Below are 23,587 nucleotides of genomic sequence, written 5' to 3' on the forward strand. Positions count from 1 at the left end.
GACCCTTGAGTCCACAGGCCAACGCTCTATCCACTGAGTCAAACCAGTAAGGGCTGGAGACATTTTTGATTGTCTTGATCAGGGACAGGGGATGTGCTACTGGCATCTGCTAAACATCATGCAATGCATGGGGCAGCCATGAAAACAATTATCTGGACCAAAATGTCCACACTGCTGCAGCTGAGAAACCTGCTCTGCGTTGCTCCACAGGGGGAATTGGAGAAGTCTGGGAAAGGCAATTCCTCTGGCAGTGACAGAAGTTAAACAATCCTTTCAACACAGTTCTCTTTTCCATGTGGAAGGGGGCTCCTGACTTTGGTGAGGAGGGCACATCCCCTAGGGAAGGGACCATCTCACCACTCATCCAGTCAAAGCAGCCACCTCCAGTATTACATCACTACAGCGACAGAGACACAGGGCCATGCGGCACGCCTGGCCATACTACTGGGTCATGAATCCTGTCGGCATCACAAGACACGAGTACAATTTCCTGGATGAACTGTCTGTATTTTCTTCCTTTCCTGGAGGTAGAAACAAGAACTGCAGGAAGAGAAGTCACTTACTGTAATGGGTGGTTTCTCAGTCAGCGTTTGCACCCTTTACCAATCACATCTGGGTTATTTAACTAGAGAAAGTGTCCTTCAAGAGGCTTGAGATCGTGCAAGGTTGTACTGCAGAACAGCAGTCCCTTCAGATGAAAAATGAGTCTTTTCCTCCTGAGTTCTCCAGAATTCAGATGTGCTTATTCAGAAAACAACATTAGAGAAGAAACACGGGGAAATCAGACTCTGAAGTATCAGTTTTACTTTTATTTTTTAAGCCCAAGGAAAAGGAACGCTCCAGCTCGCCTTTGGGGAACACGGAGGGGTGTCTGCTTTCCCAGTCATTGGAAGGGTGGCGCAAAGACTCCAAGACACGGCCCCTCTCCCCAGTGAGGTGTTGATCTGAGACAGGAAACTCTGAGGGATTAGCCTCTCCTTTCCCCCTTTGCTCCTGCCCTTCCAGCATAGAATTTAGCCGCAGGAAAAAGCCAAGTGCTGAAAACGAACCTGCTGGGACAACCTGAGTTGTAAAGGAGAGATTGCTCAGACAGCCCGAGGTTAGACAAAGGTGATGTCGTGAACACTTTTTTGTTTTGTTTTTGCCCGCCCAGCATTGAATTCCACTGCTTATGTTTGGGGAATTTGCTGACTCATAAGAGGCAGATCCCACCTATGACTGTACAAGGAGAAGATGGCAGGTATTCAACTCCCAGCCTCCCTTGGAGTGGAACATGGGAGAGTGGCCTGTGATTGGCCACCCGGGCTCGGGCTCTGGATTAGAAAATAGAGGCGGAGAGGTGAATAAGGGCCCTGGAGCAGTCACTGTGGTTCAGCCAGAGCCAACAGCAGAAGGAGTTTCCAATCCAGCGGCGGCAGGAGGTAGGGGGGGGGTGGTGGAGCCCAACTGGTGCTCAGCATTGCCACCCCTGAGCTGGGTTTGTGATCTGGGCTGTGGCTCTGGCCACAGACGATGTCTTCCTGCTTCCTGCTCCTTTTCAAAGCATGGCTTTACAGAAGCCCCTGCGATATCTTTTCAGTAGAATCCTTGTCTACATTAAAAAAATGAAATAAAATCCAGCCCTAGCCGGTTTGGCTCAGTGGGTAGAGCGTCGGCCTGCGGACTGAAGGGTCCCGGGTTTGATTCCGGTCAAGGGCACGTGCCCGGGAGGCAGCCAATCAGTGATTCTCTCTCATCATTGATGTTTTTTTTTTCTCTCTCTCCCTCTCCGTTCCTCTCTGAAATTAATAAAAATATATTAAAACAAAATCCAGACCAGTTTCTGTTGATCACAGCTAAGAACTCTTACCAAAATCGCTACCAGGGAATGAGCTACACCGAGCAACAGAACTAACGTCCGAATGGACTGAACAGAGGCGGTACAAGGTGACAAGGACCTCAGCGTTCTGAGCCGGGACGTTGGGACCCTCGTGACATGGTTGAAAGACAGCCAGCCGGTGCTTTCTTAGTGTCATACAAGCGCCTGTCGGAAAGAGGAAGGGCTTCCGTTGAGGAAGGAATGTCTGAAAGCAAGAGAATAGGAAGAAAATAGGACTTTATGAAAGAAGCTCTCTGTCTGCAGCCTGCAATTTATTAAGCATTCAATTCCTTGAAACTGTGGGGCTGAAATATGTTAATTTTCTACTTCAGGATAGATTCAGCGCAAGGGGTTAGGAAGTTCCTGCTAGAGGCTCTGGTGATGCGAGGCCGCGGACGTAAAACGAGTTCAGAATAATGTTGACAAGCCTTAGCTGAAGCTCCAGATTTGTTGCTCAACGGAGCAAACAGAGAACTAGAATTTAAAAATAATTTGGGGAAGTGAAAAATCACCCTAAAATAAGTTCTGATGACCACAAATTCCTTTGTAACGGCATCATCAAATACAAATACTCGCCACTTTCTTTAAATCTGAGCACCCACCTTTTGCACATTCTTAAAACTATGCTTTTTAAGAATCTTAGATGATTTTCATTCCATTATTCAAAGCTCCGGAGACCTCAAAGCCATGTTGCCAGTTTATTGACTCTTTAGCTTCTTTTGTCACAGTGTTTTACATAGAATAAGGAACTCATCCTTCATTGCTCATCCAGAGAGAGGACCTGGGGGCACAGAGCCTGGAGCAGGCCTGCCTGGTGACCGGGAGCAGCTCCCAGAACCAAGAACAGGCAGCCAGAGTGGAACCGGTTCCGGGCTCTGCTGCTGGCCAGCGCCTGAGCTCCGAGCTCTATCTGCGGGCTTTCTGCCCTTGGCTTTCCTTATCCACTCCCACTACAGACACGGAAACCTGTCCTGGGCCTGTGCCCTGCACAGCAGGCTAAGTGCGCGGGAAACTTCCCTTGCTTGTCCCTGTCACGGGTGGGTGTGGAAGCGACATCCCCAGGGAGCTGATCCGAGGAGTGCAGGTGTGTAGAGTATCATAAGAACTTGAGGCCTGGGGCCAAGTTCAGTGTTTCTTTTGGCTCCTCCGGCCTCCTTCCGCCAGCCCTTCGCCGGGTCTGTGGTGTCAGCTCTCTGGCAGTGTCACACTGGCGTAGACGGTGATGGAGCTCGGCTCCTGGGGGCAAAACAGAGGGCGTCTGTGAGTGGGGGGACGGGCTCTAGCTTCACAGGAATGAAGAGAAACAGCCCTGCTTAGGAAAAGGGAGGGGCCTCAGAAATCTTGTAGGACAGAGACTGGCTCAGGCAGGGCCTGTCTGTCAAGGTCAGGCACCGCTGTCGGAGGTGGCACTCAGCCCCAGCTGTCTGTCCCGCCCGCAAGATGGACCAGGGCTCTTTCCAAGCGGACGCCTGCCCTCAGGAGACGGGGAGACCTGTCCCGGGGATCTGAGGGCCAGAACCCGGCACCCTCCCCTCCTTGCTCTCTTCCCTTCTCCTGACTTAGAAGGAGAAGGAAACTATTTGTCTTGCTCTCAGGGGGCACAGTTTGGAGAACCTAAGAGAATTCCAAATTCCTGAGCTTTACAAAGAGTTAGTGGTTCAGGCAGGAGAGACGCAGGGGGAGGAGGTGAGGATTTGGGGCAAAGACCTTGTACAGAGAGAGGAGATTCAAGCGTCCGAGAAAGAAAGGGACAGAAATGAGAAGAATCAGGAGGTTTTTCTAGGAAATGTGAAATACACTGTTTTTCTTTCCCCAGAGAACTTCATGATAAATCTACATGATTTTGTAAAGATTTTGAAGTCAGAGCATGTGTACAGTGAGAGCTTCGGAGAAGAGGGGTAAATGTAGGCGTGTCTGTGGCCTTTTAACCCTCACCGTCTCCTAAACTGCTTTATTTAATAGAGCACAGCCAGAGCCAAGGTTTCAGCCCAGAATTGATTTCTGTCCATTTAGTAAAAGGAGAGCTTGCTGTCCAGTGAAACGAATCCCAGGCGGATTTTGCGACGGGGTAGCATGGGCGAGGCTCATTCTGGGCTGCGCGTCACATTCTGTTCTGGGTTCCATATGGACGCAGCGCTCAGGCACTAAATATTCTGATTAAATAGGGCGGGACGGAGCCCAGACACAGGCATTTTACAGATGGTTCTGTTACGCAGCTGGACTTGAGGACTCCTGGACTTAAACCACAATCCTCAAACTTAAAAAAAAAAATTCCTTTATTGATTTCAGAGAGGAAGGAAGTGGTAGAGAGAGATAGAAACATCAATGATGAGAGAGAATCATTGATCACCTGCCTCCTGCATGCCCCCCACTGGGGATTGAGCCCTCAACCCGGGCATGTGCCCTTGGCCAGAATCGAACCTGGGACCCTTCAGTCTGCAGGCCGACGCTCTATCCACTGAGCAACACTGGCTAGGGCGCAATCCCCAAACTTAAAAGTGCGTCTGGATCCCCGGGGGATGTTGTTTTTAGATGTGTAGCTGCCTGGTCGCTTGCCATAGGCATTCTGATTGAACCGAATCCTGGGTGGAAAACTCCAGGAATCTTTATTTTTTATCAAAGATACAGCGGATTCTGAGAAACACTAGGGAGCAGAGGAAGCTATGACCCACGTGAGCAGCAGCCAGGAGGGGTTCCCGGAAGCCCTGCAACCAAGGCCGCAACCGCTCCTTGCTACCTTCTTATGAGGGCCTGCTTTTCCATTGCAGGCCTCTGTTTCATTTCAGCTCTGCAGGCGTCCCACCCCTTCCTCTCCTCCGATTCCCTCTCTGCAGAGATCCTCACCTGAACAGGCTCTGGGACAGGCTCTGTGGCAGCCACGTAAATGGTGGTGCAGGGGTCCTGAGCTGGCAGGGGATTAGGTTTCTTCTGAACAGACTAGAGAGAAGCAAATAAAGCAGGAAGTTAGCTGAATGCAAAGTTATTTCTCATCCATGGAGTCATCATTCAGTTATTCCCCACTGAGAAGCACAGACTCAAAGAGCTTTGAGTTAGAAAACTCCTGAGAATAATCTGGTCCAGCCTCCTTCCCAGGTGGAAATTCTCCCCCAAATTCCCTGGAACTCAAACCTTGGGGCTTTGTCTGCACTCCACAGTGACATCTTAGCGCTCACAACCTCATGAGCCAGCCTAACTCATCATTTGTGCTTCCCAGAAGTGCGAAAGGCCTTCCTTACAGCGAGCCAAGATCGGTGTGGCCCTCTCTGGGACACCTGAAGAGAAGGCCGTCTCATGGTATTTGAGCCTGGCTCATATCATCCACTACACGCAGACTTCATGCCATCCCCACACTCTAACACGCCTTTTCCCTACTTCTGTTTCCTGTATGAAATATGGAACTTAATAATAACCACATACATGTGTGTTAAAGTTTATCAAGTTCTTCACATGTCTTTTCATTTGTCTCCCAACCACTCTGTATGCTAAATACGGTTGTCACTCACATTTCGCAGATGAACAAGCCAAAGCCCAGAACGGTTTAGTACTTTCCTGATGTGTACAATGCAAGAAGGACTGAAGCCAGGAATCCCCCAAGCACTTGTCCATCAGACCCTTCTCCTTTGGTCGCCCAACTTAAAATGACCTCTCCTTTACCTAAATTCCTCGGTTATTTAAAATCTACTCCACACACTATGTCACTTAACTGTATGCTGAATTTAACACGCTCGTATTTAAACATTGTTTCTCCAAATAGATGGCCAATTCCTTGAGAAATCGGCTATATTTCTTTGCATTCCCCACAAAACAGCGCTGGTGTCACTTTGACTGAAGTACAATCTACAACACCAGGATGAAGTCAGTGGCAGGGTACATTGTGGCCACACCCTGTAAGATGGAGAGGACGTATTTTATGCCAGGGAAGTCACCCGTTCAGCAAGGATGTAGGGCACTCTGGTGTAGACTAATGCTACTCTCCACTTTTTAAAAAAAATATATTTTATTGATTTTTTATGGAGAGGAAGGGAGAGGGATAGTTAGAAACATCGATCAGCTGCCTCCTGCACACCTCCTACTGGGGATGTGCCAGCAACCAAGGTACATGCCCTTGACCGGAGTCGAACCTGGGACCCTTGAGTCCGCAGGCTGACACTCTATCCACTGAGCCAAACCGGTTAGGGCAACTACTCTCCACTTTTCCTGATATAGAGCAAGGTTCGAAACTGAAGTACATGGTTTCTAATGGGAGAGAACTTAGAATCTTGTCACCTTAGGGGAGAGGTAAGGAACTGGAAAAGGTTCCTGACGGAGAAAAGGTTCCAGGTAGAACATGATCTTTCTCTTCATGTGTTTTGATGAGCTGCCATGTAGAAGAGAAATCGGGTTTGTCATGTAGAGTCCTTCAGGTTTAAACCCAGGTTGGAATTTTAGGGAAATCTTTTGTGCGATGTAATAAAGATTTTTCTAAAATGAAAGGTGCTCAAATGTGGGATGAATTGCATTGGGAGGCAATTGCATTGAAAATGCCTGGGTGGCTCAGGGCTTCTCATACTTCAATGTACCTATGATTTACCTGGGGATTTTCTTTCTTTTTTTATTGATTTCAGAGAAGAAGGGAGAGGGAGAGAGAGATAGAAATATCAATGATGAGAGAGAATCATTGATTGGCTGCTTCCTCTGTATACTAAATACGGTTGTTTTAAGTCACCAAGTTTGTAGTTGTTACAGTAGCACTAGGAAACCAACACACCCTAGCTTATTTTGTGAGGTTAGCATACTCTTTGATAACAAAACCATTACAAGAAAGAAAAAAAACACAGACCAATTTCATTCAGAAACATAAACAGAAAAAAATCCGAAAGTATTAACAAATAAAATCTGGCAAAAAGGACCAGACTAAATTGCTTCTATTCCAGGAATACAAAGTTGGTTTAATCTTTTGCAAATGGGTGTAGTTCAGTAGATAAATACAAAAGATAAATTTTTCAAAATCATAAGATTATATCAACAGGTGCAGAGTGTTGATAAAATTCAACATCAATTAATTCTTGATAAAATGTCTAAGCAGACCAGGATTAGAAGAGAATATTTTTTGTTCTTATTTTTTAGTTTGTATTAATTTTAAAATTAATATTCAATGTAGTCAAGTTAAATCCAAATGCCTCCTTAAGAAAGAAAGTCCAGGCTTATAAATCTTATTTTATTCAAACAAATTTTAATAATTTCTGGGAAATTATACTCTTCAAAGATTTTAAACTACATTGAGAAATTTTCAGTGCTTCATTCTCTTCAGAGTATTCAATTGTCTAACAACTTAACTTAGACTTTTAATTTGAAATGTCAATGTGACTAGTTCTTCATGTCTTTCATGTTCCCACACTTGCAAACGTAAGACTAAACCTCTTATTCAATTACCTATTTTAAATTTAAGCACATGGATAATATTTCTCTCTCATGGGCAACATTTTTATACATTTTAATTATTGCTAATATTTAAAATAGCAAATGTACATAGATTGGTCTTAAATAAGTGCTTGACTTACTATATAATTTTTTACATAGTTTGAAGAGAAATTCTTTTGTGTTGTTGATAATCCTCACCAGAAGATATCTTTTCCATTGATTTTAGAGAGAGTGGAGCATGGGAGTGAGGAAGGGAGGGAGAGAGAGAGAGAGAGAGGGAGAGAGAGAGAGAGAGAGAGAGAGAAACATCGATGTAAGAAAGACACAGATTGGTTGCCTCCTGCACATGCCCCGATTGGGGCCAGGACTCAAAGTTGCAACCCAGGTATGTGCCTTTGACTGGAAATCGAACCAGAGACCCTTCAGTTTGTGGCTGATACTCTAACCACTGAGAACACTAGCCAGGGTGAAGAGAATATTCTTAATCAGATAAAAAGACAGTTATAAACAATGTTCAGCAAAAATCATATTTAATGGTAAGATATATGGTAAGATATTGAACATTTTTCTTTTGAGTTTGGGACCATGCAAGGATACCATTGTTATCACTTCCATTTAGCATTGTGTGGGATGTCTCAGCCAATAAAACAGGGCAAGAAAAAGAAAGTTATGTGAATTGAAAATGAAAAATAAAAACTATAATTTTTTTATAGGTGGCACAATTGTGTACAGAAAAAAGTTCCAAAATCATCTATAGATAAATGTCTGCAGATTATAAATGATTTAGCAATGTTGCAAATATAAGGTTAATATATAACAATTAATTGTATTCCTATATATCAGTAATAAATAGAAACTAAAAATTTTTTTAAAGATAACATTGCTGATAGTATCCCAAAACATTAAATGCTCAAATGCCAAATAACAGATTATGAAGAATGTACAACTACTCTCATGCAAAAAGTTATAAAACATCACTTACAGAAATCAAGACTGAAATAAAGAAAAGTCTATATCATCTTTTTAGTTTAATGACTTAGCTCTATAAATATGTTTGGTCTCCTCAAATTGATCAATGGAGTACTAATTAAAATTCCAGCAGGATTCTTAGGTGGAACTCAACAAACTGAATTAAAAAAATATATAGACACAGACAACAGCGTGGTGATAGCCAGAGTGAAAGGGGTTGTGGGGTAGGTGGAGGTGGGCAAAGGGCAGGGGAAATGGGGAAGAAATAAGACTTTGCTTGGGGCAGTGGGTGCACGATGCAGTGTGCAGATGATGTTTCATTGAGCTTGAAACCTGTATGACTTTGTGAACCAATGCCACGCCAATAAATTCAACTAAAAAATAAAATAAAATAAATAGTAAAAAAACTGAAAAAGACCTAAAATAGCCAAGAGCTCTTGCAGAAGAACAAGTGAAAAAAATCATTTTACCAGATCTCAAACTTATGATGAATCAGTAATCACAGATTTGTAAAGATGGTGCAGGACTTGTGCACGTATAAACAAATAGACCAATGGAGCAGAATAGACAACCTCAGAATAGATTCACAGATATATGGCCCTTGGTCTATGACGAAGGTGGCACTGGAGCCCTCCCTCCCTGCCCTGATCATGCACCAGTAGGGTCTCTTGGCTGGCCTGTGCCCTCTAGCAATCCGGGACCCCTCTGGGGATGTCGGAGAGCTGGTTTCAGCCTGATCCCTGCAGGCCAGGCTGAGGGACCCCACCCATGCACAAATCCGTGCATTGGGCCTCTAGTAATATCATTATAGCTAATCATACTCCCTTAGCCTCCCTCTTAATATCTGCTCAACGTATCTGATAGAAAAGTAAGTTGTTACACCCACTTTGAAAAAAGTTTGGCCTTATCTAGTAAATTTGAAGATATGTATACTCTATGATTCAGCAATTCTACTTCTAGGTGTATACCATACAAAAATACGTGCACATGTCTACCAAGGGAGAGACATATGTATGAGTGTTCATAGTGCCATTTTTATAGTAGCCTCACACTGGAAATAGTTCAAATGTTCATCAATAGTCAATGGATAAATAACTAGTATAGTCATGCATTGACATCTATAAAACAAGGAAAATGAATGTATTATATCTAAGCTCAAAGACATGTATGAATATCATAAAGGTAATATTGAGCAAAAGAAATCAAACAGGAGGAAAGATACTGTAGGATTCCATTTTCATAAAATCAAGAGAAAAAGAGAGAAAACGAAATTATAGTTTTAGAAGCCAGGATAGTGCTATCTTAGGGGAGGAGTGAGAAGTTAGTGATTGCGAGAAGCACCAGGAGGGCCAGGGGTTGCTGCCAATGTTCTGTTCCTTTATCTGAGTAATAGTTTTATGGTATTAGGGAGACTCGATACTGCAGGATATAATTTCTCCTCAAATAGATCTGTAGATTCAATGCAATCCTGGTAGGATTTTTTCCCCTTTTTGTGATACTTGAGAAGCTGATTCTAAAATACATACAAATGGTCAGAAACTCTTAAAGAAAAACAAGGCAGGAGGATTTGCTTTCCTAGATATTAAGATGGGTAACTCACTGAGCTGACACATACACTGTGCACTGTTGGTATCTATGCCATGGTTTATACAGTAAAAAGAGGGGTGCTTACTGCACGGAATAGATAGGGAAGGTACCATGATAAAGCTGAACCTGGTTACCTAAATGTATAAATGCAAGAGTGGAGGTTGCTCTTGGGACTCTAATATATTTAAATGGAGGATGGTTCTCAGTGGTTGTCATGGGCTGTGTAATAAACCCTCCGGGCCACCAGAGGACAGCAGAAACAAGAGCTTTGTCCAAAAGTTCATCTCTGGTTATCAGAACTGCATTTATTGTCATCTGATGCTATTTCCCAACGTACTAATCAAAGATCTCTTTGCCTTTATATCCCTTACTCCAGAATTTGCTTTCTGGTAAACTCTGAATGGCCAGATACTGGCTTATCACCTAGAATTGTTTTCATGTCTGAAAAACTATAATATCATAATAGCTAATCATAATCCCTATAATCCTCCTCTTAACACCTGCTCAATGTCATCATAACTCTAATTTCTTTATCCCTCTCTGCTGTCTCAGTCCAACCATCACAATTTTGCTTTCTTTCATTTTCAGCCTATGTAGCATCGTCCATCTCTTCACCACTGTCGAGCCAGAATCCTCAAGATCTCCCTTCCTTGGCACTTTGGCACTTTGCAAACTTCTAAAGGCGGACCAGTCCAACCTGTCGCACAATTGCCTTCCTAAACCTGCACCTTTTTCCCTAGAAAAGGAGAGAGTTTCATAACCTGGGGCAGTAGGCTCCTAGAATGCGTGCGAGCTGGAAGGAGTCACACGGCATGTCTTTCTAACTTCCCTTTTTTTTCCTGTGAAGAAACAGATGACCAGAAGATTACCCGGTATTTTCTGTTATTACGCTAACAAATAGTCCCATCTGACACTGAAGCTAATATCTTTTCAGCTCTTGACTTCTGCTCCCTTAACTTCCCCTGCTTCAGAACCCATAGAGGACCGTGAATGTCAGAAATGCATGGTGAACTGGCAGGAAGCCGTAGGAAACACCCCAGAAAGAAAAAGTATACAACTTACACCTGATTTCTGGACTTGGGCATAGATAGTAAGGCTTTTTTCTTCCACTGTTGGCTCGTAATGGTCTGTCTTACCTGGAGAAAAGGAACCGTAGTTATCTCCCTCTGGTCCCCAGCATGAACCCCTGCCCCCCTGCAATTGTGTACCAATGTTCCCTAAGAGCACCATGGGAACAAAGCACGAACCCCCGGCATGAACCCCGCCCCCCCCCCGGGCCCCCCCTCCCCAGGACACCTGTCATATGGCATTAGGTTAGTTACTGGAACGCCCTGGGCCTATTTTCCTGTCTGTGAAATGGGTTGAAACACCTGCCTCACAGGGCTGTTGCGATGAAAACATGAGACATGACTTGTGAAGTGTTTAGAATAGTGCCTGGCAAATAGTAAATTCCCAGTTGACATTAAGTGTCATAAATTATTTTAATCTTTATCTTTTGATGTATCTGGTTTTTAAATAGGATCCTAAGTTTTTAAAGGGCAGAGTGAGTTATTGTGATGCCTTTTATTCTTGTATTCTTCAGCTCATAACCTTCTGCTTCACTCACAGCTTCCTTGCCTCCCTGTTCCAGTGGGACTTGATATGCATGTGAAGGGGAGGGACTATGAGAAGGATAGTGCTCCTGAGAGTCCTTAGAAAATAAAATTATAATGTCATTCTATTCCAGGGGTGGGCAAACTTTTTGACTCGAGGGCCACAATGGGTTCTTAAACTGGACCGGAGGGCCGGAACAAAAGCATGGATGGAGTGTTTGTGTGAACTAATATAAATTCAAAGTAAACATCATTACATAAAAGGGTACGGTCTTTTTTAATTTTTTTTTTAGTTTTATTCATTTCAAATGGGCCGAATCTGGCCTGTGGGCCGTAGTTTGCCCACGGCTGTTCTATTGCCTACCAACAGGAAATTTTGTTCAGAGTCCAGGCTTTCTGGAAAGTAATGTTGCAAAACATTTTAGTTTTTAACCAATTTACAACTTTTTAAAATTATAGAAATAATCCATTCTCGTTACAAAAATAAAAATGGTATAGAGTAAGCCTGCCGGCGTGGCTCAGTGGTTGAATGTCGACCTATAAACCAGGAAGGAGGTCACAGTTGGATCCCAGTCAGGGCACATGCCCGATTGTAGGGTCGATCCCCAGTAGGGGGCATGCGGGAGGCAGCTGGTCAATGATTCTCTCTCATCATTGATGTTCCTATCTCTCTCTCTCTTCTTCTCCTTTCCTCCCTGAAATCAATAAAAATATTTAAAAAATTGTGTAGAATAAAAATGATATCCCTCTACCCCATTCAGCTGTGCAATTTCATTCTCAGAAATAATTGCTTTTAACAGTTTGATTTCTATCCTTCCAGACCAGCTCTGTGCAATCGAATTTCCTGTGATGATGAAAAGGTTTCATGTATGCAGCCTAATAGGTAGCCACAGGTGGCTATGGAGCATTTGAACTGTGATTAACTGTAATATATCCTTTCAGTTCAAATCTATGAATGTTTGCAAAGTTAGAAGTGCCCGCCCAGCACTGTCGTAGGTGCTGTAGGAGAACAAATAAAGAACAGACCCCAGTTTTCAAGGACTGAATTATAAATTCAATTCTTTTCTAATTAATTTAAATTTAAAAAGCCACACGTGGCTAGTGACTACCATATGAGACAGTGCAGTCCTGGACATTCGCTGTAGTTATATAGGTATTTTGTATGCAAATGGGGTCATTCCATACGCACTTCTCTTAACCTTTTCACTTACAATGTGTTGAGGATCTTTCCCACCTCCCTCATCCTTTCTAATGTTTCATGGCATTCTTTGCATGCATCGTGTAGCAGTGAGAGGGATGGAGGGAAAGCAACACATGAAAACATGGAGACCTATTTGGCAGAGGCTATGGAGACCCGACCCAGAGGAAATGACACAAAGTCTTTAGGGCCCAGTTATTTTTTAGGGCACCCTTGTTTGAACACCAATGAATTTATTGTCTTAAAAAGCTAGGAGCATGTCTCTGAGGGAATTCCACTTAGGACAGGTATACTTTTCTGTGGAAGAGAAAGAGGATGTGATCCTTGGGGAGGAAATGATGGGCAGCCACTGGAGAAGCTCAAAGAATTAAAGGAATGTCAATGTCTGATTTTCTCGGGTGGGCATGGGCATGGAGTGCTTGGTGGTTCCAGCTTCACTTTTTGGGTCAGAGTTGATAGTGGCTGAGGACCGTGTGTGTGTGTGTGTGTGTGTGTGTGTGTGTGTGTGTGTGTGTGCATGCGCATGCGCACATGCATGTAGAATGGAGGATGGGGTTGAGGTGATCAGAGGAAGTAACAGAAGAGTTGCAAGTTAGTTCTCTGTAATATATCCTTTCAGTTCAAATCTATGAATGTTTGCAAAGTTAGAAGTGCCCGCCTAGCACTGTCCTAGGTGCTGCAGGAGAACAAATAAAGAACGGACCCCAGTTTTCAAGGCCTTTCAGTCTTACAGGTCAGCTCAGGCTGAAATGTAGAGTTGTGGGGGACAGTCCTACATGGGCAGATGGAAAAAGTAAGGTTGAACGTTGCTTCTCAAAAAGACCACTGGACCAAGATCACGTAGTCTCCTATTTTGTTCCAGGGTAAGAGCAAGTGTCAGCTCGACTCTGCTCCAATCAATGAAGCCTTTGGTTCTCATGGAAAAGACCTTAGCATTAGGGCATCTACATTCTAGCCCTCGTCAGCTGTGTGGCATTGACCAAAACATGTCAGCTAACTGGGTCTCTTCTGTTACCATGCCTTTAAAATGAAGATGTAGACTGTCTAATGTCCTTTTCAGCTCTCACCTGAAGCATAAAGCTACCATGACTTCAAGTACTTTAAATCTTTAAAACAAGGTACTGTTCCCAGGTGCTTCCTGTGCTGCCCTCTGCTGGCCATAAGACTTCACTACATTAAGAGCTATGTCTGTCTATCTATCTATCTATCTATCTATCTATCTATCTATCTATCATCTATCTATCTATCTATCTATCTATCTATCTATCTATCTATCATCTATCTCTCTGACATCTATCCACAGAAGCCGCTGTATCCTATGATTTCTGTGTATGAGCTCATGCATCCCCACGACAAGAACATGAAGTACATAATATTATTCTCATTTTCCAGAGGGGAGGTTAAGTCATTTGTTTGGTCAGTGGCAACATCTGCATTCAAATGCACGTCTGTCGAACGTCAAAGCCCATGTTCTCAATCAGTGTATTCTGGATATGAAGTTGCCAGAGTCCATCGGGAAACCTTCGGAGTCCAGCTGCATTTGGCAGGTGGCAGCTTTAGAAACTGCCAACAGGATCTCTTGAGCAGAGTCTTTGGAGGGGACAGATATTAAGATCGGGTTTCCCCCACAGGTTTGGAACAGGGTTTTTGTGCTCCTGACTGACCAGGAACACATGGTGGCTGGCTGTGAGGACGGATGTGTGTGCTGGGGCTGGTGGTAGGAAATTGTCGTGGGATGAAGAGTACTAGTCCCTTAGAGCACAGCTATATGAGGAGTGGGGTGTAGCTGATGAAAAAATGTGGCTGAGACTCCTAGTGCCTCCCACTAATGAGGTTAGCGTGGGTGTGTTAATTAGTTTTCTCAACCATGGTATCTCACTCTTTCCTTATTATCCAAGCCAAGTGTGGTTGCCCTGCCCTATGCTCATCGGCTTGTCCTCTTGAGTTCTGTCTGAATCACCCCTCCCTCCACCTCCTCCCCAGCGAACTCTTAGATGGAGGAAATGAGAAAAGTAGGTGGCTGTGCTGTGATCTAGATTTTCTTATATAAGCAAAACCAACATCAGATTGCTGAGGTAAGGGCTTTTCCGAAAAGGTTACATGTGGGCAAGATAGATCTGCTTGCAATGAGCTCAGCCGTCAGCTTGATGACATGAAGATATGTTCTCTCCTCCCCATGCGGGGCTGAGGGCCCTTGTGTGGGTGGGTGAGGAAAGTGTGGTGGAGGGGAGCACACGGCCTTGAGACACGGAATCATAGGACCGTTGGGAGGAAAAGGCAGGAGAAACTACTTCTAGGCACTTACACTGCAAGGAAATCATTGGGCCTTGATGGTTTTAGTCTATCCTGGATGACTTTCTGTATTCCTTAGTTTGGCTTCAAGCACCCTCACAAATTGCACACTTTCCCAAGGTGAGTCAGGATTTGTGCGAAAGTCTTAGTAAAGAGTGATCCCTCTGCTGTTTTCTGATGACCTGCGGGCCTTCCCAGGGGAATGCACCCTGGTGGCTGGGAGACATAGTTACAGTTCTCATTTCCTTGCCAACCAGCTGGGTGGCCTTGGACAAGTCACTTGGCCTCTCTGTGCCTCTGTTAGCCCATTGCTAAGTCACATAGAAACAGTTACCCTGCTTCTCTCAGAGGGATATCATAGGAATAGCGAGAAATTATAGCAAGATTTCGACCTTGCACAAAAATGTATTATAATGTCCTGTTATTGGTCAATAATTGCAACTTTTCTTGAATGAGATCCAAGAGTCCTCTGAGTTCTGCTCCAATGAAAACTCTGGTCAGTACCCCTTCAGCAGTATTAGTCACATTGAATTAAAACTGTGTATAATGTCTCCCATGTTAGATACCTAAAGCTCACGTCTCTTTTTATCCCCATAGGCTAGTATAGGGCAGTGGTCAGCAAACCGCGGCTCACAAGCCACATGCGGCTCTTTGGCCCCTAGAGTGTGGCTCTTCCACAAAATACCACGTGCGGGCGCTCACGTACAGTGCGATTGAAACTTCGTGGCCCGTGCGCAGAAGTCGGTTTTCGGCCTGGGTGAGTCTATTTCCAAGAAGTGGCATTAGAAGAAGTGGGGGGTGTCGGTCGGTTGGTCGGGTGATGGGAGACGCGGAGCAGGTGGGCCGCGGGATACGCAGTGCGGGGGAGGCGCGCGATTCATGCACGAGTTGAGTGAGCCAGTCAGCCAGCAGTCTCATGTGCAGTGGTTAGTGTTAGTCGTGTCCGCAAATCGCGCGCGGGTGACAAAAGTTTATTAAGTTAATTTTAGGGAACGTTGTGGAGTGAAAGAAGGTGTAGTGTCGAGGATTGAGAAAGGTATGTTGAGATGGTTTGTACATATAGAGAGGATGAACGAAAGGAGGTAGATGAAACAAGTATACAAGACGAGTGTGGATGGGAGAGTTGGAAGGGGTCAACCTCAGCGAACGTACCTCAATCAGATTGAGGATGTTTTTAGCAAAGGCCAGCTTAGGAGTGCCCTAATTAAGTTAATAACAATGTACCTACCTATAAAGTCTAAGTTTTAAAAATTTGGCTCTCAGAAGAAATTTCAGTCGTTGTACTGTTGATATTTGGCTCTGTTGACTAATGAGTGTGCTGACCCCTGGGCTAGGGGATTGAGACATTTTGAATTAGACTGAACTGAACAAGGTCCCAGGATATGTTTGCTCAGTGTTTTTGCAAAGGTACTCCCTGAGGAAAGCTAAGTCGAAAAGAACAAGTTTGTGCTTGTGGTGAGAGGTCTCCTGCTTACCACAGAGACTCTGATAAGCATCTCTCTTTATTGTTAGACACCTACCTCTTCTTCTGAATAGAAGTATTGCCACTTGGAGAATCATGATGACACCAATGACGCCCCCTAAAGCCAGCCCAGCATACAGTCCCCATTGTCCTGGAACTGAAAGAAAAGGCAAAAGGCAATCTCAAATGCACTGTGAGTGTGAGAACGCCCTACACAGATAGGGGAGGAAGCGCCTCCTGTCTCTTTCTACCTTTTCTCTCAAGGAAGACATCTGTTTTCTGCGTGTTAGAGACCAGCTTTAGACCACGGGAGAGTTCCACATCGGTTTTCTTCTCCTCATTTTTCTTACCATATTTGGCTTTCATAGTCCTGATTTCTGTAAAGATTTTTCTTTTCTATTCAAATGCGTTATTTTTACTTTAAATGCCACACCCCATGTCTAAAATCAAACTTATCTTCATTTCTCTTCAGTCAACCTTTCTGCCCAGTTTCTCTATTTTAAAATCTCGAATGTGGTTGTATCCATTTTGGTAAAGAGACATGACAGCTCCACGTGCTGTCCCCATACTCCCACACCATTCTCGTGAGAACGCTGAGAGGAACAAAGACCTACATTTGTTATTTAAAAAGAAACATACTAGTGCTTTTATTGTCTGTCCATGCAAATAACTGTATTGAACCCACTAGACCTGAACTAAAAGAAAAGCAAGTATTTTTCCTCTCCATCATTCCCATGTTTAATATTTGCTCTAGAGTACCAATCACCCAGGTCCAAAATCACAGAGCCCATTTTTATTGTCTTTCCTCCTTTACCCATGTTATCAAATCCTTCTGAACCGGAAGCAGCATTTTAGAAAATAGTGATTGAGGCCCGTTGCCTAAGTAAACAAGACATTTAGCTCAATAAGATAACAGAAGATTCTGAGCATTGACAACAGGCCAGGCCAGGCATTTCTTTCAGTACATCATCTGTTATTAATGTATTTAATCCTCACAACAATCCTACGAGGTAGGGACTGTCATTACTCCCATCTTGTGGATAAGAAGGCAGGTGTAGAGATCCTTAAGAACTAGAGCTTGGTCCAGGAGTAGATACATGGCAGCATACTGAAGGTAGATCTCTTGGAGAGTCAAAGAGAACTATGGACTTGGGTAAGTGACACCAAGGTAATGAACAGTGGGAGCCGACTTGAAGCACTGGGCTGCTACATGAAGTAATAGTGTTAAGGTTCTAAGTAGTGTGCTACCAGGTGTTAACATTAACGTGCAAGGGCAACTTCTCAGGATGACTGTGGAATAAGCCTGTTGTTGAACCTGTGATGAATTTGTTGGGAAGAAGTCTAAAGGAAGGAATAGTTAGGTAACAAATGAACAACTCGGATGTCTAAGAGTTGATTAAAGATACAGACTGAAGTCGCAGTGAGCTGAGGAAAGGCATTCCACTGAGATCCGAGTGGCTCTTCCACCTGACAGCTAACCCAAAGTTGCCTCCTGGTTTTGAAAAGGTTCTCTTTTTCTTCCTAGGCCTTTCAGACATCAAGTCCTCCCAGGGCATCTCATTGAACTGGCTTTGAAAACATCTTGATTATAGATTCCCTTCCCCAAATTAAATATGTTTTAACCCTTCTAAATACCAACTTCAGCACAGTCATATGACTTGATGAAAAAGCTAGGGGACAAACAGAGAGCTGCAGTAAGATGCCCGACTTTATGTAAAGCATGAAATTTGAGCGTGGACTCACTCCTGAGGCTGGAGTTGCTCTGTGAGCGGCTCCACTCTGGCTTACGGTTGCTGAGAACCCTCTATGCATGCAGGGGTGTGTGTGTGTGTGTGTGTGTGTGTGTGTGTGTGTGTATGAATGAGTAGGAGATTGATTATTCAGGGCTTATGTTGCCAACACCAGGGACCTGTGGAGCAACCTCCTTAATCCTATGATAAGAAGCAAAGGCAGCAGCCTATGCAGCATCATGCCTCCTGAGCCCACGGAACTGACCAGCGAATTGTTATAGTAGCCCTTCCTGTTTTGAGACTACTTCCCTCACATATTTGGGGACCTTCTAAAACTATAGTTAATTTCATTGAAATCATTTTTTCTCTCAAATTTCATTTGAGATAAAAATAAATAAAACAAACAAAGTGGTGCCCCTAAAACCAGAAAACAGCGGATGACAAAACTGTATCAGTAACACCTGTCAACTGAGCCTTTCTCCTGGGGCCGCTGCTGACAGCTCTGCCCCCCACCTACTCCTGGGAACTAACAATGACTGGGGCATATTACTGAGGCCCTGGGGACATAATACTCCAGCCTGCTCTTTCTTCTTCTTCTTTTTTTTTTTTTTGGATTTCTAAATTTAAAAAAATGTAAATTAGTTTACTTTCAATACTATTTTCTATTGGTTTCAGGTGTGCATCATGGTTAGATGGTCACATACTTTATAAAGTGTTACCTCAGATAGGGCCTGGCTGGCTTGGGGGAGGGTCCTTGGGCCGTTGGCCAGCCAGCCCCGCCCCCTGGTCAAACTCCCAGTAGAACTCCCGGTTGAGGGACAATTTGCATATTAGCCTTTTATGACATAGGATGAGTGACTATATTCCCTATCCCATACTTTGCATCCCTATGACTAGTTCGTAACTGCCAATTTGTACCTCTTAATCCCTTCACCTCTTTCACCCAGTCCCCCAAACCCCTCACCAGTCCACTCCTCTCTTTGTTTTTCAGGGTCTTAGGAGGATAAAAGTTATCTGCTACCCTTGTCCTATGACATAAATGACCAGTTTCTGCCAGTCTAGCCAGATGTGAGAGGCAACCTGGCCATAGTCCTGAGAGAGATTTCATAAGTCTTCATTTTTCTCTTAGTCTTTAGATACAAAGTGATATGAATCTGCTGAAGTATTTAAGGTACAGAACCACAGACATTTTTTTAACTTTAAAAGAACTATCATGCTTATCTCATCAGATCCCCTAAATTGGTGTTGAGAAAACTGAAACTCAGACAAGTGTACCTAGAGTCACAGAAGAAGTTCATGGCAGCTTGGTTGTTGTGGCTCAGTGGTTGAGCATTGACCTATGAACCAGGATGTCATGGTTCGATTCCCGGTCAAGGGCACATGCCTGGGTTGCAGGCTCAATCCCAAGTAGGGGCCATGCAGGAGACAGCCAATCAATGATTCTCTCTCATCACTGATGTTTTTATCTCTCTCTACCTCTCCCTTTCCCTCTGAAATCAATAAAAATATATATATTTAAAAAAGTTGATGGCAGAGCTGGATGAGAGTTATGGTTTGTGTTTTAGCAGCAGCAGGCTGGAATGCCTGGGAGACCTCATGAGGCAAAAGCACTCTTAGGTGCCAACTCATCCCTTCACCATCTTCTAACCAACACCTGCCCATTCCTACCCCCCAGTGCCCTTTTTCCTCCTCTTCCCCTGCTGTACCTTCAGCTCTCTACCTGGCCCGCCCAGCCTTGACTTCCAGGCCAATCTTACTGCCTCCGTGTCCCATTGCCTGACCATTCTGCCTCTCATTTTCCCCTTTACCTGGAACTCTGCAGCACCTGTGTTTATGTCATGCATCTTAGAACCTGAGTTGTGACATGATCTTTGCTGTGGAGACCATTTGCAGTGAAGGCGGTTGGAGCCAGACAGATGTGTTCAAAGTCTAGGTCAAGCACTTCCTAGCTCTGGGGCCCAGATAGGCTGCTCACACCTCCGGGGCCTCACTTTCCGCTTCTGCAAACGACACAGACTTGTTCTGATAAACCCAGAGCAATGACTGGGATGCAGTGCGTGGTGATAAGTGTGAACTCTTCCACTAGCTCAATTCCCCAACTAGCTGCTAGGTTCTTGGGGGCCAGAGACCATCTCTTTAGAGTGAAACCTCGACATAATGGACTAATTTGGGTGTGGGGGTGTCCGTTAAAGCTGAAAGTCTGTTGTATAATGAAGTAGGTTTTCCAAATGCATATATTAAAAAATTGACAAATTGGTTAATTTACCTATTTTTCCTTATGTAGACACATTTGTGTGATTAAAATTAAGTCTGTATGAGAAGTTGAATTTCACAGAAGAGTTTTCTATATGTATTACTGTCATTTTAAATTTATACTGAATGGGTCTGGTAAATGCGTGCACTCACCACTCACCCAAGTAAACAAATGCACAGGCTGGAGTGTGGCTCAGTGCACAGGGGCACAGCTGCCGGCAGCGTTAAAACTGCTGCAGAAAGTCATGCCACCGACAGCAGAACCAGTTCCCTGGCCGATGCGGTGTGATCCTGTGCTGAGCATTCACCGAACGTTGTTCATGAGCCGTGACTCTTGGGTGTAAATAGGTAGCCGATAGCTGTAGATATGTCACATGTCTTTCTGTTGGTGTAATGATTACAGTGTTTTTTTCTAACATATGGCCTATTCACGAAAATTTGTTAAAAATAACTGAATTAATTAAAAACAAACCCTGTAATTTCATTATAAGCAAATCTTGGTTAAAAGCATTTTAAAATTAATAGGGTGTGACTTTTCATACAAGGCATACAGCCTGGAAAATTTTGTCCATTAAGTCTGAAGTGTATTAAATCTAGGTCCCCAAACTTGAGGGCTTATGTAGCTCTCTCAGCACTTGGCACATATACTAGTAGGTCCTCGGGAACTTCTTGCTGGTTGATTGAAGAACAAGGAGGGAGGTTTGATTTCAAGTCAGAGGTTCCTTTACTGACATCCAGAGATGCTTCAGCCCCACCCAGTTGTTGCTGATGCCTTCCATTCCTGATCTGGCCAGCAGGCCCAGGTATGTTTTCACTTGGCGTTCATCTATGTGACACGACTATCTAATTATGATATTTACATGCAAACTAAATGCCAGGGGCTCTATTCCCTCAGGAACTTGGGTGAAGACAGACAAAATGCTTCCCAAAGTTTCTGTTATTTCTGGCAAAAATTTCCTTGTGGTTCCAAGTCTTTACTTCTGCAGCTCCATATGCTCTAGTCTAAGCTATTCTGGGTGCCTTCACCTGTTTACACACATACACACACACTCCAAACCAAAACCAAAACCAAAACCCTACCAGTGGTCGGCAAACTACAGCTCGGCAAACCGTGGCTCGCAAGCCACATGCAGCTCTTTGGCCACTTGAGTGTGGCTCTTCCACAAGATACCGACTTCTGAGCATGGGCCACGAAGTTTCAATCACACTGTACACGTGTGCCCGCACGTGATATTTTGTGGAAGAACCACACTCAAGGGGCCAAAGAGCCGCATGTGGCTCGCGAGCCGCGGTTTGCCGACCACGGTCCTACACTAAGAATTTTGTGGGTTTGATCCTTCTACTGTAGACTTGAAGGTCACAGGGAGCAGACTCCATTAGGAACCAGCAGGCTTCCCCCATTGGACAGGCTCAGACCTTTTCTTTCTCTTCCTTCATCTACATCAGCAATGTCTGCCCGCCCCTCTCATACCAAACCATCTAACCAACTACCATATTCTCTGTGGGGGGTGAGGGGGGGAGTGTCTCTTCTAGCATTTATGAAGGTACTATCCTAAACAAACATTGTTCTCTTCCAAAGAGGAATTCTAGTAGCCATTTCTTTAATATGATAATATTCTTCTACCTAATAAACTACAGACGTCCCACCTAGATTGTCAATGACTGGAAAATAGACCCTGTACCTTATGGTTTATTTACATCTTCCATTCCATCTGATATAATATAGGGCGGGGGGCACTCAATATACATGTGATGAATTAAATTAAATTAGAGGCCACAGGAAAAAGCTGGGAGGAGACTGGCAGGTACCCTTTTATTAAAAATGATCAGAAAGCCTCTGGAAGAATGTAGTGTCACCTCCTGAATGGCCCAGGGTAGAGATAGAAGGGAACAAGCCCTGACCTACTTGGGCTAGGCGTGACAATAACCACATGGAACCAGGAGGAAGCTGTGTGTCTATGTTGTCAGCACCACCTGTGTTCCCATTTTCAAACCACCATTTCCTGTGGCAGAAACTCCAGCTTTCCCTCTTTTTTTTTGCTCAGAAATGGAGTGAGGCCTCTCAGGATGTTGATGTTCAGAAATCAGACCCAGGTTGTTCAAGGTCCACTGGCCTCATTCTTCACTCACAAAGGAACCGTATTCAGAATTCTTAAACAGCAGGTTTGGTACATTCCCCGCACACACCCTCCCCGCCGCCTCTTGGAGAGAGCTGAGCAGGCTGATGGAGAACCCCTGTGCCGTGAAGTCCTTATGAAGAGTACTTTGCACGAGTACTTTGCCCCTTTTGGTCCTCTCCCCTATTGGCTGTGGCTGAAACGAATAAGTTGGCCTGCAGCCAGGCCTCCAAGAAAATGCTGGAGGGCCTTTCCCCCGAACTCTGGAGGTCTGGTGACACAGAAACACAAAGCACCTCTCTCTCCTCAGGTCCCCACACCATAATCTTTAAGGGAGATAAACAAGAAAACAAAAACGAACCTGAGAAACAAAGGTGGCTTGTAGTTCACCCCAAGAGCTACTGCGATGCTAAAGTAACGGTCTGAGGATGCCAGGTCTCTTTCCTGCCTTTCATGTGGTTCTGTCAGCAAAGCTGCCTGCACCATGTACATCTACTCAAAGAAGTCAACCATCTTCAAGAGATGTCTTCTTGTCGGTGGCAGTTTCCACCCAGAACTGGGGGTGGAGGAAGGGTGCTTACCAACCATTTACTAATTTAAGATCTGAGACCATCCAAATCAAAAATTTTACGGAGTTCACAGCTTCCCCAAAAAATTCCTTACACCTGCCTATCCTACCCACCCAGCATTGTGTTGCCGAGGCTTCAGTTGGGCCCCCAGTGCCAGTTCCCCCACTCTTCCATGGGCAAGTCTTGTCTTGTCATTTGGCTGCCCAGGTAAGGACTATGTTTCTCAGCTTCCTTTCTAGCAGGTGTGGCCATGTGACAAGGCTCTGGTCCCTGAGAGGCGCCCAGGCTCCACCCTTCCTCCATTGTTGCCATGGCTGCCAGACTGGGAGGATCGTGAGGGACCTGCCCTGTGCGTGAAACATCTGGGTGATTGTGACAGTGAGAGCTCTCTGTTGGAAGAAATGGCCTTAGTAGAAAGGGAGAGCCCTGGGAGATCACTGGGAGGTGTCAGCTTTTTCTGCTGCCGAACTAACCTAGACGTGCTGAGCCAGCTCTTTGCCAATATACCGAAAAGGGTCTTCTTTTCCAGATGGGCTTCCAGGGGCTTTTCCTTTAGCTGA

General features: G+C 44.5%; 1 protein-coding gene across 1 annotated transcript in view; it reads right to left on the reverse strand.

Annotated features, from left to right (window-relative positions):
• Positions 1-1,760: 1,760 nt before the first annotated feature.
• The window catches only part of SLAMF1 (signaling lymphocytic activation molecule family member 1), a 40,660-nt gene continuing 18,833 nt past the window's right edge, over positions 1,761-23,587 (reverse strand). Inside the window, exons 4-7 of the mRNA XM_036344924.1 lie at positions 16,417-16,515; positions 10,877-10,950; positions 4,703-4,795; positions 1,761-3,094 (exon numbers count right to left, since the gene is read on the reverse strand). Coding sequence (XP_036200817.1) covers positions 3,044-3,094; positions 4,703-4,795; positions 10,877-10,950; positions 16,417-16,515 — 317 coding nt within the window. The 3' untranslated portion in view covers positions 1,761-3,043. The remainder of the gene's footprint in view (positions 3,095-4,702; positions 4,796-10,876; positions 10,951-16,416; positions 16,516-23,587) is intronic.

The sequence above is a fragment of the Myotis myotis genome, unplaced genomic scaffold (genome assembly GCF_014108235.1).
Source record: "Myotis myotis isolate mMyoMyo1 unplaced genomic scaffold, mMyoMyo1.p scaffold_m19_p_18, whole genome shotgun sequence".
Classification (NCBI taxonomy): Eukaryota; Metazoa; Chordata; class Mammalia; order Chiroptera; family Vespertilionidae; genus Myotis; species Myotis myotis.